At 48.7% G+C, this 15,303-nt stretch overlaps 2 protein-coding genes across 3 annotated transcripts in view; both read left to right on the forward strand.

Moving 5' to 3' along the window:
• The window catches only part of CUNH1orf159 (chromosome unknown C1orf159 homolog), a 22,262-nt gene extending 19,320 nt beyond the window's left edge, over positions 1 to 2,942 (forward strand). For both annotated transcript variants that reach the window (XM_005368707.2, XM_013354268.1), the window contains one exon: positions 1,000 to 2,942. In XM_005368707.2, the coding sequence (XP_005368764.1) occupies positions 1,000 to 1,097 (98 nt within the window). In that variant the 3' untranslated portion in view covers positions 1,098 to 2,942. The remainder of the gene's footprint in view (positions 1 to 999) is intronic.
• Positions 2,943 to 3,737: 795 nt separating this feature from the next.
• Positions 3,738 to 9,087, forward strand: Rnf223 (ring finger protein 223). Its single transcript, XM_026790011.1, has 7 exons — positions 3,738 to 3,759; positions 3,850 to 3,905; positions 5,115 to 5,231; positions 5,515 to 5,583; positions 5,995 to 6,214; positions 7,597 to 7,623; positions 7,955 to 9,087. The coding sequence occupies exons 1-7, from the start codon at positions 3,738 to 3,740 to the stop codon at positions 8,554 to 8,556; spliced, it is 1,113 nt and encodes a 370-aa protein (XP_026645812.1). The 3' UTR covers positions 8,557 to 9,087.
• Positions 9,088 to 15,303: the final 6,216 nt, after the last annotated feature.

Raw genomic sequence — 15,303 nt, forward strand, 5'->3', positions numbered from 1 at the left:
CATAGGTAGGTTGAGTGCAGTTATAATCCACTGTGCAGGAGATGCCGTGAACATAGGTAGGTTGAGTTCAGTTATGATCCACTGTGCAGGAGGTGCCGTGAGCATAGGTAGGTTGAGTGCAGTTATGATCCACTGTACAGGAGGTGCCGTGAGCACAGGTAGGTTGAGTGCAGTTATCCACTGTACAGGAGGTGCCGTGAGCACAGGTAGGTTGACTGACCATAGTTGCACAGCTCTAAGCCCCAGAGCAGACTCATTGTCTTCACTGTCACTGCTCTACAGTGGAGAACCAGTGAGTGTTTCTCTCTTTTGAAGATAAAGTAGTTCCTTGATGAAGCCAGACCTACCTTGTTCCAATTAGTACCTGTCTCAAGTTCTCCAATACAGCCTTGTCCCTGAGTACTTTACAGGTGTTGCCAGTGACCTGTACCACCACACAGCAAAAGACACACACTAGCCACTTCAAGAAAAGCGTGTCCCTGGTGGATAGGGAGTCCTTCATGTCTCATTCCTGGTGTCTCATACCTCCTGTGGCTTTGCTCATCCGTGTTTCTTTCTCCCTCTCAGGAGGATAATAGTCATGGGATTCAAAGCCTATTCTAATAGAATCACATCTGCACAGACCTTTTTTCAAGTTAGGGTTATATTCATAAACTTCAAAACTCGGGTGAGCCTGTCTTTAGAGAGTGTCATCCAACTCCCTGTAGAGCAATAATGCAGATACAGTCTGTGCTTCTGTCTTAAGGAATAGCGGGGCTCTGATCTAGGCCCAGGTACCAGGGTGTGGAGTTCTGGGGTCTTGATAGGAAACAGCTGAGCTCATGGGGGCCTCCGTCAGAAGACACTACCATTGCACAAGGGAGCCTAGTAGGCATCACTCCCTTGCTAGAATAAACTCCGTACATGGGCTTTGTGCTCTGTGACTGTTGACTATGCTCCTGAGAGCCTATAGTTCTGGCAAAGATCTGAACTTTACCTATTTCTCTAACTCCATTTCAGTGAGGAAGCCAAGATACATCAGGCGTGAGCAGCACCCAGACAAGAACAGGGATCCTTCTGCCTTCTCCACAGTGGAGGCCCACATCAGCAACGTCTGACCCAGAGGTCAACTGAGACTTCACAGCACAGCATTGGAGACCCAAGTTTCCCTTCAGTGAACTCAACACACAAAGGGCCTGGGGCTTAAGATAGGCCAGCGTTGGCTCCCAGGGACAGATACGTACAGTTGCTAGGGAGAGCTAACCTCTATGTAATGAGATCTTCTGTCCCACCCTTACTATGTGGTTTAACAGGAGTAACCATCTGTGAGATGTGAGGACTCAAGAACAAGTCATAAAGAGTCTAGGCCCCTCAGGAGTCACAGCAAAGTTCCAGCATCTGTAACAGCTTCAACACAGGCCGATCCAAATGGTCAAAACATCTGGAGGCCACCCAGTGGAGCCCATGTTAGACAGTACTCTCTCCATCACCATCAAGCTAAGAAGAATGAAACCAAGGTCCAGAGAGTGGAGAAAACAACCTGGAAACTGGTACCAGAGATAGGTTGCTCCAGCGTTGGCCTGATAATTTATCTGCTAACCTCTAAGGCATACGTTTCTGAGAGTTGCAGAATTGAATGTCCTGGGTTTCCTGATTCTAGGGACCAGCAGAACCTAGTCTCCCAGGGACAGACTCCAAACCTTTCAGGCAGGATACTCAAAATGTTTACCCATGAGGCCCCCATATCTGGCCACCTGCAGGTCATTTGTGTTGCTGGGCTTGTTGAGAGCATGCTGGCCAGCGGTCCTATCTTTGCTCCTGTGGCTGGTAGCATTAGCCATATGCTCCTGTGGAAGAAGGTGCCCTGTTAACCAATGCCACCTCCCTCTATGGCCCAAGGGTGTCTAACATCTTCACCGTCTGGCCCACATCTGATTTTATTAACAGGGATGTGAGCTTACTTTCCCAGACTTGAACCAGTGGCTAAGCAGTGATTTAAAGTTGGACCAATTAAACTAGTCTAGATATTCTCTCCTCTAGCCTTACTATCCAGGGGTCGGTCATCTATTCAGTGTGTGTGGGACACCTGCCCCATTGCCATATTCAGGGGACAGAACCAGGAAGGCAAAGAGAACCCCTTCAGCAGGGTCCAGGACCTGCCACCTGTTACCTGGTGGGACAGGCAATACAGCAATCCATCCCCACATGTGGCCTTGGCCTGTTCTACATGTTCGGGACACTGTCTTGTATTAGGTGACTACCCTGCTCCTTAGGACTTGAGATAGAAGGTGCCAATCGATGGCCCTTCAGAGAGAACTACAGATGCAGCTGGATGTGGTGGCAAACACCATTAATCCTAGCACTTGGGAGGAAGAGGCAAGTGAATTTCTGAGTTCAAGGCCAGCCCGATCTACAAAGCAAGTTCCAGGATAATCAGGGTTATACAGAGAAACCCTGTCTCAAACAAAAATTCAGGGGAAAAAAAAGACTACAGATACATCACTAGACTGTGGGGGGTATCCTTTGGGAAAGTAGGGCTCTGTGCCGGCCACCTGAGTCCAGCTCAGTGGTTCCACTCAAAGCCAGTGCGTAGATGTGGAAATGTCTGTCTGCTGACGAGTAGAGGAGCTAAAGAGTGCAGAATGAGACCGTAGTACCTAGATGTCCTGCCTATGGCTGTTTGAATAAGAACATGGACTTAAATACTTAAATGCTTAGTCTTTAGGGAGAGGCACTCCTTGAGAGGGATTAGGGAGTGTGAGTTTGCTGGAGGAGGTGTGTTACTGGGGGTGGGCTTTGGGTTTCAAAAGCTCTGCAGGCCCAGTGACTTTCTCTTCCTGCTGCTGCGTGTGGACCTGGATGTAGAACTCTCAACTTCTTCTCCAGCATTGTGTCTGTGTGTTGCCACGCTGATAATGGACTAAACCTTTGAAACAGAAGTCCTAATTAAATACTTTGCTTTATAAGAGTTGCTGAGGTCATAGTGTCACACTCAGACACTACCCTTGCTTTGTGACTTCTGTGGCTATCTTTATGCACTGGTTAGAGGGCTGTGGCCCAAGACATCTGCAGAAACCTGAAATGAGCATCCCTCTACCCTTGGCTGTATTTCAGAAAAGTGTGGGGAGTAAGATCCTGTCAGGCTAAGGTGTAGGTTTCCAGACCTAGATCCTTTGTTCTGAAACCTAACCTTGCCCTGGGGAAGGGTGTGAAGTAGTATAAGCAACAAGACGGAGTCTCACCCAGCATCCTTTTTTTGTTTTGTTTTGTTTTTTTGTTTTTTAGCAGCTTGATACCCTGGGCCTAAAGCAAGGTTGGGTGCTTTAGCCTAGGGTTCTCCAGAATGGTTTCTAATGAGAATTGGAAAGAGATGTTGGCAGCAACCACGGAAGGCAGCAATGAGAAAGTGGCTGCCAGTCTGGCTCCCTGTTGCCACAGATAGGTCTTGGAGACCTTGTCTTCACTGCTGGAGATACAGAAGGACACCATTGGTCAGGCTGCCTTATGTCTAAACAGACCAGGTCTACATGCAGCCCTAAAAGATGGGGCAAAATGCGAAACCAAATGGCACCCCCTACCCCAGAGTCTGCCTGTTCCATCTCAGCACCAATGTCCACCTACTTGTGGGGAAAACAGTTTCTACTCAGCAGCTGAGGTCTTAGGAGGAATTCTGGCCATAGGGAAGCCAGTACCAAGTGAGACTATGCAGCCAACCTCCGATATCTCTTGTTTGGAAAACAGCAGAATGGTTAGCAGAGATGATGCACCAGGCAAGCAGAGGTGAGGGGTGGGCCTAAGACTGAGAACCTAAAAGAAAAAGTCCTGGTCTTAAAAGACCTCACGCACTAGCTATATCTTGTTTCCCAACAGTGTATCAGGGACTTGCAGCCAAGTCGGTAGCCGTGGTGGTGAGGCCTGTTATCAGGGTAGGTTTAGGGTACTACTGAGAAGCTATGACCACTTTGGTACAAGGATGGGGTCAATAAGAGCCTCTCCTAGAGAGGGAACCCCTAGGGCTGTGGGGCCCAGAGTGAGAAGATAGGAAATAAGGTTAACCTTATGGGCACATGCTCACACAAATGCATACACACACTCAATGGTGGTGGTATTTTGATGTGTACACCCATACATTGACTTGCCTGCAGGTTAGGATCGGGTCAAGATGGACTCCATTTACTGCCCTTGACAGTGTAGTCTGAGTTTTTCCTATACTGGCTGGAGCGCCTCCAAAGCCTGGTCCCTCTGTCAGCAGGGAGTTGACTCCCCTGAGGTCAGGCCTGGGAGAAGCCTAATAGATTCCTAAGGTCTCACAGCATACTTGCCTCTGGACATTGACTGCTCACTGGGGAGCCTTGGTGACCTCAGAGCTTGGATATTCCCAGGAGCCCTCTGAAGGTTGTTCCCAGAGCATCTGAGACTCTAGCTTCCTAGAGGCAGCTTGTGACACAGAGTCACACTCTACACAGAACACATGGACTGGGCCCTCAGCAGCTCATGCCCTCTACAGTCCTGGTCCCTTCAAGGACACCCTCTTTAGATACCCACCTCCTCTCTGGACCTCCATTTTCCTTTGAGCCCCTAATTCCCTGGGCCCCATTTTTGATTACTAGTACTCATAAAAATTAGGCAGGAGAACCTCAATTCTTCCAATGCCCAGGCCCCCTTCCTCTGATAGGGCATTGTCCCCAGGTTCCCACAATCCCCCATATCTTAGCTCCCTTCAGAGTTGGCCTTGATCATAAAGATATCTAAGAGCAAAATTGTGGCAGCCTTTGGGGATCTGGACCATTGGGTGGTCAGTGGGTACTTTTGGGTAGTTGAGTACAGCTATTCCTTCTATCCTCATGAGGTCCCTTCCAGCAACATACCCTCCCCACAATCCTATGTGGGGGCTCCCATCTCAGGACCCCACAGTTCATTGTGCTTGGTCAGAAGACAACTAAATCTCAGGGATAGGGAAGAACTGGCCTGGCCAAAGTGGGCGGAGAAGAGAAAAGACCACCGGTGTTATTGCGTCTGGTCAGCAAGAACATCTCAGCTCATGGGCCCTGGAGCAGGCCAAGGGCTGCCTGTGCTCCTGCTCACAGCGTCCAGTTCATCCCACTCCAGTGTGGCACTCCCTATCCCATCCCTAGACACTCCTTGTCCATCAACTCTTTGACCAACACTTCTACTGTGTCACCTGGGCAAAGCTTCTTGAGATTCCCTCTTTCCAAGAACACCTGATCCTTCCTGAAGTCTGGAGCAAGCAGGTACTCGCAAACTATTGTAGCCAACCTGGGCCCCTATTTATTTATTTATTTATATATTTGAGACAGTGTGTTTGTGTAGCCTTGGCTATCCTGGAACTAGCTCTGTAAACCAGCTGGCCTCGAACTCACAGAGTTTCATCTGCCTCTACCTTCCGAGTTTAAAGGACTAAAGGTGTGCACCACATCCTCCCAGCATCCCTAATATTCTTAACTTGACCCACCGTCTAGGCTGTTGCCCAGGCCGGCCTAGCCATGACCTTTCACCTCTATTCCTGCGCTCCAGGACAAGGAGTTCCCCAAAGGCAGCAGGGTGCTGGAGCAGCAGCAGATGAGGGTTTTGCATGAAGCGATTGTGAGAATATAGGTGAGATGGGAGAAGAAAGGGCAGGACATTGATGGGACAGAAAAGTGCAAATTGAGTGTGTCTGAGTGTGTGCTAGACTCAGTGAAGGGTCCCTGCTGAGTACACTTGGGACCAGGTGGGCACACTTGCTTTCCAAAGGAGAGGGGCTTTATCTGAATACATGAGCGTCTACTCTCGGTCCTGAGCCCTAAGACTCAGCCTGTGCTGATCCTGGACCTATTCTGGCTCCACACCCATTCTGGGCCTGCCAGGGAGAGACCAGCCAATCTCTGATGTCTAACGTGTTCAGGGCCACACCCCCAGCTGCTGTTACCTAGAAGGTATAAATAAACCTGCTTCAAAGCTCATGGCCTGAGAATTCACACCTGTCGCAGTCAGCCAGCTCCTGGATGAACACACACATCGTACCTTCCATTCCCACGTACACAGAAGAGGTGCGCCAGCTGGACCGGTACCGCAGAAGGCTGTTGGCTGCTGGCCTGTGGAGGAACACCTGCCAGGTGGAGCAGAGGCTGGGCCGGACCTGAAGGAGGGGGAACAAGTCAGCCTAGAAGCACAGAGCTTTGCTGTGACCAGGGAAGAGGATCATGCTCAGGAATTGCTGACTCCTGGCTACCAGGTAAGGTCAGCTCAACCTTTCACCTATACAGTCTCGGAGTGAGGCCCCTTTACGGAAGGTGGGGCCTGGTGCCAAGGAATCAATCCTATGAACAGCGCAGGTCAGAGGAGGATAGACTTTGTCAGACCTGTCAAGGCCGCTGCTGCCTCCAGGAAGTGGTGACTTTGAATGCCAGAAGGCTGGAGCCCTCCTGATGTCACAGTGATGTCAAATGACTCACATGGACCCAGTGATGACTCAGCAATCCTTGAGCCGTTTTACTTACTCACCCACTCAGGGTTGACCAGTGAGGCAGGGAGAGGGGTTATCTCTGCCGTGACTGCTGGGCCCCATGGGTTATAAGGCCAATGCTTGTGCTGTGATCAGGATGCCCATGGCTCCTGGAGTGGCAACCTTGCCTAGGGGAGGTCAATGTGTTTCTAGCATTCTTCCCAGGGAAGTAGGGGAAGGGGTCAAAGAAGGCCTGAATCTTCCACATCCCACTGGACAGGAATCTGTATGATTCTGATATTGGCAGAACAGGGCAGGTGTGTGTGTGTGTGTGTGTCTGTCTGTCTGTCTGTCTGTCCGTCTCTCTGACTGCACAAGAGTGTGAGTGGGCATGTCTGAAGCAGCCTCATTCCTCTGGCCATTGACTAAGGATCATTTTTAACCCCTGGCACTTGTTTCTGGGTTCTGGCACTTGTCCTTATCCCTACCAAACAAGCTAGCCCTAGATTCCAGGCTGCAGCTGTTAGAAACTCAGGCCTCTGTTTCTCAGAGCTTTATGGGCCCACGTGTTCTCCCAACCACCCCAGAATCCTTATATATCTGCTGGCAACTCAGACGTGTGCCATACAAATCAGGGACCCTCACTGGGACCAAGTTCAACCCCCCCCTCCTTGTTCCAGAGCCACAGGTAGCTCATGAACCTGCCAGGGCCCAGTGTACAGTTGGGTCTGGTACAGAAGCCCCTAGCTAAGTCACTCTACTTTGAAGATGACTTCTCCATATGGGACCTGTTAGTGTTCTTTGGTATGGGTTCAGCCTTGCAGAGCATAGACATAAATGGTAGCCGTAGTGGGCAACTCTCATCAGCATGGGTAAGGATGGGCAACAGGTGTCTTGTCTAGCCACCATGTTGGCCATCTGTAGCACATGGCCTCTATTGAAACCCATCTAGACTGTTCATGCCTGGCATACCGTGGGATTGTTGACCTTGTAATGAATGGAACAGGCTAAGTTACAGACTGGCCGTGGGTGGGATTTTGGAGGTGCCTTTAGGTAGATAGTGTCCTTCATTGGAATTTTTGGGTCTGATGCAGGGGAAGAAAAGAGGTTGGTGTGACAGACTGACTTTCCAGAAAAAGGGCAGCTCGTGACGGCCTGTCTCTGTTCCACAGCTCAGCATCATGTCATCAGGCCCGCAGGTGTGGTATACAGCTCACCGCCAGAGCAGCTCCACAGCCACGGTGCCCAGGTCCCCCGGCCCAGTTGGGAGCCCCAGGTCCCCCGGCCCAGTTGGAAGCCCCAGGTCGCCCGGCCCAGTTGGGAGCCCCAGGTCGCCTGGCCCAGTTGGGAGCCCCAGGTCGCCTGGCCCAGTTGGGAGCCCCAGGTCACCCGGCCCAGTTGGGAGCCCCAGATCGCCCGGCCCAGTTGGGAGCCCCAGGTCCCCCTGCCCAGTTGGGAGCCCCAGGACCCCTGGTACTCCTGGCTCAGAGAAGGTGGCCTCCCCACTGGAGTGTTCCATCTGCTTCTCAGGCTATGACAACATCTTCAAGACACCCAAGGAGCTCTCCTGTACTCATGTCTTCTGCCTTGAGTGTTTGGCTAGGCTGGCAGCTGCCCAGCCTGCAGGCCGTCCTGGCAGAGAAGCTGTACCCTGCCCGTTCTGCCGGCAGCCCACCACTGTACCTGCTGCTGGGGCTCCTGGGCTGCGCACCAGCCGTCAACTGCAGGCCAAGATGCCAGTGCACTTGCAGAGAGAGGAGCCCGTGTGGCTTGAGGGCACCAAACTGTGTTGCCGCCCCTTGTCCACCACTTCTGGCCAAGGGGCCAGTGACTTTGTGTGTGTGGATGTAGGCCTAAGCAAACCAGCGGAACCCACACTGCCTGTACCTATCCAGGACCCCCCTGAACCCAGGCGAGGCTGGCTGGCCCGTTGCTGGACACGGTTTGGAGACTGGCGTCAGGTAGCACTGGTTTCTGTGCTGTTGCTGTTGCTATTTTGTGTGGTCCTCTGGCCTGTGCACTGTGCATTCAAAACTGGAAATCTGCGCTGCATTAACCGGCCATCTGTAGTCACTGCTGCTGTCACTTCAACTACTGACACGCTCTTTTTTGGGCTCCTAGCCAACAAATAGGGTCAACACTTAGTCCAGGCCAACTGTCCTGCTTGCTCCATGGATGGATCCTGACCTAACAAGGTCAAGGACACAGCAGCTTTGGGAGTTGGTTTCCCAGAACCAAAGACACGTATGTGTCCCTCACTCTCTAGGGCTAGGTGCCAATAGGAAGAAAAAGGTCTTCAAAGCCTCTAAGAAATACAGGCGTCTAAGGGCTCCAGAAACTGCCCTCTGACCCTGCCATACAGATGGGGAAAGGAACCCAGGACCTTCCTAGACACACCGAAGTCCCCAAAAGGCAGAAGTTTGCCGTCCTTCCTTTTAATTAAATTTATTTATTTTATACCCTGACTGAAGTTTCCTCCCCCGCTCCTTTCTTTCTCAAGACATTTTACCAGGGTCTTTCCTAGTTCCTTTCTTTGGGAAGGGCTGGACCCTTCCACTCAGTGGGGACGCTGAGCAGCTAGTTCTCTTAATAAGAGTGACAATGGAAAGGTAGGGCACCTCTGCCCATTCACAGCAGGGACGTGTCTTCTGTCTCTGGCCATTATGAACGGTACATTTCAAAATAAATTATTTTGTATAAATACTGATTCTCTGTGTACCTCTTCTTCATCCCCCACCATTCAGGTTTGTCCTGTTAGTCTCCCACAATCCAACCTCCACCTGGGTAACCTGACTGGATCACAGTAGGACCAAAGCTGGGAGGGGGCAGGAGCCAGCATTCATCCTTACTGGCTTCAGAAGGGCAAGGACAACTCTTGACTTGGCTGCTACCCAACACCATGAAGCTGAGAACCTGTAGTGATCTGAAAACCTATAGACCACAGGACCCTTCCAGCAGATCCCAGCCTTCTTTGGGCAAGCCTGGATACTGAAACAGCAAAGTTTAATGTCATGAGGGTCACAGCCACCCAGGTTCTGCCATTAGCCCTAGAAATTCTGTACTACAAGGTTGAGTATGACCAGGAGAGCCCAGGCCAGTTCCAGCTTGGGCAGGTCTCAGCCTCCTCACCTCTAACACCAAGGTCCAGCTACTTCCTCCTCTAACCAGCTGTGCTTTTGGTTAGGGCAGAGAGGAGATTTACAGAGGTCCTAGAGAATCTGGATCCAGCTGTGGGGAGCAGGGGAATCCTAACACACCTCTGACCCCAATGCCAGTAGATACAGAACTGAGAACTTTACTGAAGATGCCAGAAAGCTACAGACCACCCGTGACGGGGAGAGGTTCTTCCATGTCCCATGGGCTAGTGACATTGCATCCTGTCATCCATAGTGATGCACACATGTGGAGTCACACTCATGTCACTGGGAGGGCCAGGTATGTGAGAATTTCCATATGGTCACATGAGCATCTCACATGTCACATGCGCTGTCATTCCACAAGCCTTATGCCCTGTGACCAAAACAATGCTGAATCATCACACGGACCAGGTTAAAGGACAGGTCAAGTCAGGCTCAGACTATCCCTATCGTTGTCGCTAAGGTCACACACAGAACTACACAATGTCGGGAACTGTGGCACACACAGGTCCACATGTAGTCACTTATCACAATCCTGGAACCGGGCCAGGACCCTGGGATCACCAAATGCTCCTCCCACGGCTGGCACCCAGGCTTGTCTGGATTGAGGAGCAGCTCCTGGGACGCTTTTCACAGCTTCAGTCATGGTCAGGCAGTAAACCCGGGTTTCCCTAGCCACCTGTAGAGCCCAGGTTATTATGGTACCCGGTCCTGATCCCCCGTCGAGATCCCCAGGCACCCAAGATGCTGCGGGCGGCAGGTACCACTCAGGTCGGTGGCTGTGGCTGACCTGAAGCCGCCATTCAGATACTCTGGCTCCTCCCAGTGCTCACTCTGAGGCACGGACCTGGTGCCAGTGCACCTTTGCACGCTGGCGCTTCCTCTCCCCACCAGTTCGCGCGGTCTCAGCTTCTGGTCTTCGGTTGCCGCTGCCGCGTCAAGATGCAAGCCTTCCTGAGGCAGCCTCAATTTGAACCGGTGGCCGGCGCCCGCGGTGGTGGTCGTTGCTCGCCACCAACTGTGTATCGTTATTCCATAAGGCAATGTCTCAGTCCAAGCCTGGGTGTGGCCTAAATGGTGAGGTGCGGATCAGTGGGTCCCAAAGGGAGGCAAGGAGAGGAGGAGTGCAGGGGTGGGGTCGGGGAGGAAGGCGGCTCTTTGGGGAAGTGGCCAACTGGCAAAGGTGAGTCTGGAGGTGGATTCGTAGGGTGGAAGTGGGGATTGTGCTGTGCAGCTCAAGTGTCTGCGTCTGCAGTCAACCGGAACATTAGACGATGCTGTTGGTCCTATGAGGGCCACTGGCTGCTTGTTGGACCTGTATGGATCCCGGTGGCCCATCCCCCGGACACATCTAAGATACACTACACACTACTTCTGACTCTATCTCGCCGCTATGGACCAGGCTCATCTCCAGGAATCTTCAGGACATCAGCGGGCTCCCGCAGGACTTTTCCAGCCAAAGTGGAGCCCGCTGAGGTACTACTACCAATGCTGGAGCCGCCTGCTCGGTTGTGGAGTTCACGGAAGAGAAACACGGATTGCTGGGACCCTCATGGGTGGACATAGAGCTAAGCCAGAAATGATCACTTGGAGGGACTGATGATTCAAGACCAGAGTCAAATAGGAGAAGCAAGGAAATTCTAGGATTGGGACAGAGACCCCAAGTGTTTTAGGTTCCCAGGGAAGGAAAGAAAGGGCAAGATGGGTAACATTGAGTTCTATTTGGGAAAAGTCACTCTTAGGGTCTTCTGAGGCACAACACTTTCCACTGCTTCCACCCACAATGCAGGCAGAGAGAATCTGTACTATTGAATACAAAAAGGATACCAAAGCTGATTTGGGTCAGGAAGGACATGGGAGGAGGGGAGAGCTAGGTCTGGAGTTGAGAACTTATTTTGGCTTCCCTTTCTGTGATCAAATACCATGACAAAAAGCAACTTGGGGAGAAAAGGGTTTATTTCAGTTTACAGATTATGGTGCATTATGAAGGGAAGTCAGGGCAGGAACTCAAGGCAGGAATCTGGTGGCAGGAACAGCAGATCACAGAGGAATGCCGCTTACTGACTTGTTTCCTATGTGTAGGCAGAGACTGCGCCTTCATTTCCCAACTGCCCAGACCCGAATAATCACACAGAAACTGTATTAGTTACAACATTGTTTGGCCAATGGTTTGTACATATTTTTTCTAGCTCTTACATCTCAATTTAACCTATTTCTATTAATCTTCTTTTTTCTGTCTAAATAAAAAGAAAGGTTTTAACTTTAACATAGCAAAATTATATATAACAAAACAGTTATCAAGCAAGAATTATAGTTCCAATATTTAGTCTATTTATATTTGGTAAGTGAAGGAAAATACTCTGCTATTTATCCTATCTTTGTGAATCTAAAGCTTTAAAGCTTTATGTTTAATTTATCTTTCATCATAACTAAGGAACACTAACTATAACTATCTTTTTTTTTTTTTTTTTTTGGTTTTTCGAGACAGGGTTTCTCTTTAGCTTTGGTGCCTGTCCTGGAACTAGCTCTTGTAGACCAGGCTGGCCTCGAACTCCCAGAGATCCGCCTGCCTCTGCCTCCCCAGTGCTGTGATTAAAGACGTGCGCCACCACCGCCCAGCCAACTATAACTATCTTAGCTCCATCAAAGACCCTAGAAGGATATAATATTATCTAAGTAAACAGGAAGTGCATTGTAAACAACTTCCAAAGTTCTACAATTGGCAGAGACTTCTTGCTGCCTGGACAGTCACCCAAAATTCTTCTGTAACATTGGATCATCCATCTTCAGCCTACAGGCCCATAATATCTGGCAGACTTTTCAGTGAAGCAGGAAATTTGAAGACCTGTTTTGCCTTGTACTGGCAAAGTTCGTCAGTTTCTTTCTTTCTTTCTTTCTTTCTTTCTTTCTTTTTCTTTCTTCTGTTTTCTGTAGAATGTCTGGCAGGGTGTTTTTGGTTTTTGGGTTTTTTATTTTTGTGTGTGTGTGAAGCAGGAATCCTGAAGGACCGCCTTTTGGAAAGTTTAGCAGTCACTTTTTTGTGTGTCCTGCATGCCCAGTTCATACAGCATACCATCAAGCAGTTTCTTGCAAAATAGCTAGCCTTGTCATATTGAAGGCAAATTCCATAATGAGTTTTTTCAATCCCCATCAACCTCTCTGAAGTAACTGGTGCTGCCAGAAGCAGACATGTCTCGCTGTCAAGAAAAGTCTAAGTTCTTAAAACCTTTTAAATGGCATATTTTGTAGGGCTTTGAAAGATTTGAAGAATACCTATCCATCTGAAATATATATCTGTATATCTAGAAATCTATCTAATATGACTACAAGTTTGACTATTATAGATAATTATCTATTTTTAATTATATGTATTTTTAATTATACATTATATTTTTAAATGAGCTGTATAAACATAATACCTTAAATAAGAGTAGAAATATACATATACAAAATTGATCTTAAATTTGTGTCAATAAACCAAAGTCCATACCAAGGTAAAGTGTTCATTCCTATATTATATCATACACCCCCCTTTTTTTTTAATCAATCCCCTTTAAACATTTATAAACAATCATTTTGGGAATTGGGGCATAGTTCTCTCCAAACTTCTTCCTGCTGTTTGTTTGGTGAAGTAGTTTTAGGGTTCATGGAGACCTTTCAGGGGTCTTGTTCCATCAAACCATACTAGTCTTGAAGTAATCAGCAGGTTTTCCTCTTCTGCGGAAGCAAAAACGGAACCACTTCTCCAAAGTAGCATATCCTTAAACTCAAATTTTGAAGTCAAGATACCTTTAAAATTGTTTCCCATGAGTTAGACAGAAAGATTTCAATAATGACGGCACAAGCCATTTTACTGCTCCTCAGCCAAAAAAATGAGGGCTAGGGTGTAGTGGCCTTTCATTTGTATTTTAATAAATAAAGCTTAGCAGGGCGGTGGTGGCACATGCCTTTAATCCCAGCACTCGGGAGGCAGAGGCAGGCGGCTCTCTGGGAGTTCGAGACCAGCCTGGTCTACAAGAGCTAGTTCCAGGACAGGCTCCAAAACCACAGAGAAACCCTGTCTCGAAAAACCAAAAAAATAAAAATAAAAATAAAATAAATAAATAAAGCTTGCCTGAAGTTCAGAGAGTGAAACAGCCCCACTGGTCAGCCTCACAGACCAAGCAGTGGTAACACATACCTTTAATCCCAGTAGCCATACTAGTTACCATAGAATTTGAGCAGTGTATGTTCGCCTTTAACCCCAGAATTAGAGAGGATTATAAAGCAGGAGGAGACAGCTCTCAGACACAGTCTCATTCTGAGATTCTTGGAGACAGGATCACCATTTCCGACTGAGGTAGAGGTAAGAGCCAGTGGTTGGCCATTTTGCTTCTCTGATCTTGAGATTGAACTCAAGTATCTGTCTCTGAGTTTTGTTAATTGTGCTTCACTGGGGTGCTGAGAAGAAGGACGTGAGTCCAAAAAACAAGAAGGCACGGAGGCTGAAGGGCTGAGCCTGAAGGACACTTAGACCTAAGAAATGAAGGGTTGGGTGGGTGGATTGTTGGGACTTGGAGTCTCAAAGACAAAAAGCCTCACTTTTGGGGAATTCCCCCAGGTGATTGTCAGGCAAGAGCCAACTAGGAGGAGGGGTTCTCATCAATTGTTGCCAGCTAAACAATATATAAAAAGCAGTGAGAATAATAGGAATTGTTCATTTTTTAAGCTCTCAAGTAAGTGACTTTATTCCTGTTCATTATCACAGACATTTACAAAACCATAACATGACTTCACCTTAAAAAATAATCTGTAAGAGCCGGGCGGTGATGGCGCACGCCTTTAATCCCAACACTCGGGAGGCAGACGCAGGCGGATCTCTGTGAGTTCGAGGCCAGTCTGGTCTACAGGACAGGAACCAAAAAGCTACGGAGAAACCCTGTCTCGAAAAATCCTTAAAAAAAAAAAAAATCTGTAAGGGGCTGGAGGAATGGCTGAGGCTGGAGAGATGGCTCAGAGGTTAAGAGTACTGGTTGCTCTTTCAGAGGTCCTGAATTCAATTCCTAGCAATCACGTGATGGCTCACAACCATCTTTAATGAGATCTGGTGCCCTCTTCTGGCAAGCAGGCAGAACACTGTATAGTAAATTCTTTTTTTCTCTGATTTTTTTATTACTTTATAAATAATAGGAATCAAAATTTCCACTTCCTACCCTCTTCCCACTTCCCTCCCACTCTCCAACTCCCCCTCCCCCTCCCCATTCTAAAAAAAGACATATAAATTGCGTGTGGTAGCATATGCCTTTAATCCCTGCAATTGGGAGGCAGAGTCAAGTGGATATAGAATTTGAAACCATCCTTGTCTATAAAATGAGTTCCAGGACAGCCAGAGCTATACAGAGAAACTCTGTCTTAAAAAAACAAAACAAACATATAAAGCTATAAAGCAGTGATATACATAGCACAAAATAGTTCAGCAGGTTGCAGAAGCAACCTTTAATAATCAAAATGGAAAAGTGAAATAAAAGGATGGAGCAAATTTCCCAACTTACTTCTACTTAAGACATTATTAGTCAGGCACCAAACATAGTGGTGCGTGCCTTTAATCCCAGCACTTGGGAGGCAGAGGCAGGCCAATTTGGTCTACATAGTGAGTCCCAGAACAGCCAAGGCTACATAGTGAGATCCTGTCTTGAAAAAAACAAACATGTCAGCCGGGCGGTGGTGGCGCACGCCTTTAATCCCAGCACTTGGGAGGCAGAG

Source organism: Microtus ochrogaster, unplaced genomic scaffold, assembly GCF_000317375.1.
Source record: "Microtus ochrogaster isolate Prairie Vole_2 unplaced genomic scaffold, MicOch1.0 UNK38, whole genome shotgun sequence".
Classification (NCBI taxonomy): Eukaryota; Metazoa; Chordata; class Mammalia; order Rodentia; family Cricetidae; genus Microtus; species Microtus ochrogaster.

What these genes read in the sequence shown, in the direction of transcription:
- Rnf223 (XM_026790011.1), top strand. Translation starts at nt 3,738, where the DNA reads ATGATGCACCAGGCAAGCAGAG. An exon ending in GATGCACCAGGCAAGCAGAG is followed by an intron (nt 3,760 to 3,849) that starts GTGAGGGGTGGG and finishes GTTTCCCAACAG; the next exon opens with TGTATCAGGGACTTGCAGCC. An exon ending in TCATGTCATCAGGCCCGCAG is followed by an intron (nt 7,624 to 7,954) that starts GTGTGGTATACA and finishes TCTGCTTCTCAG; the next exon opens with GCTATGACAACATCTTCAAG.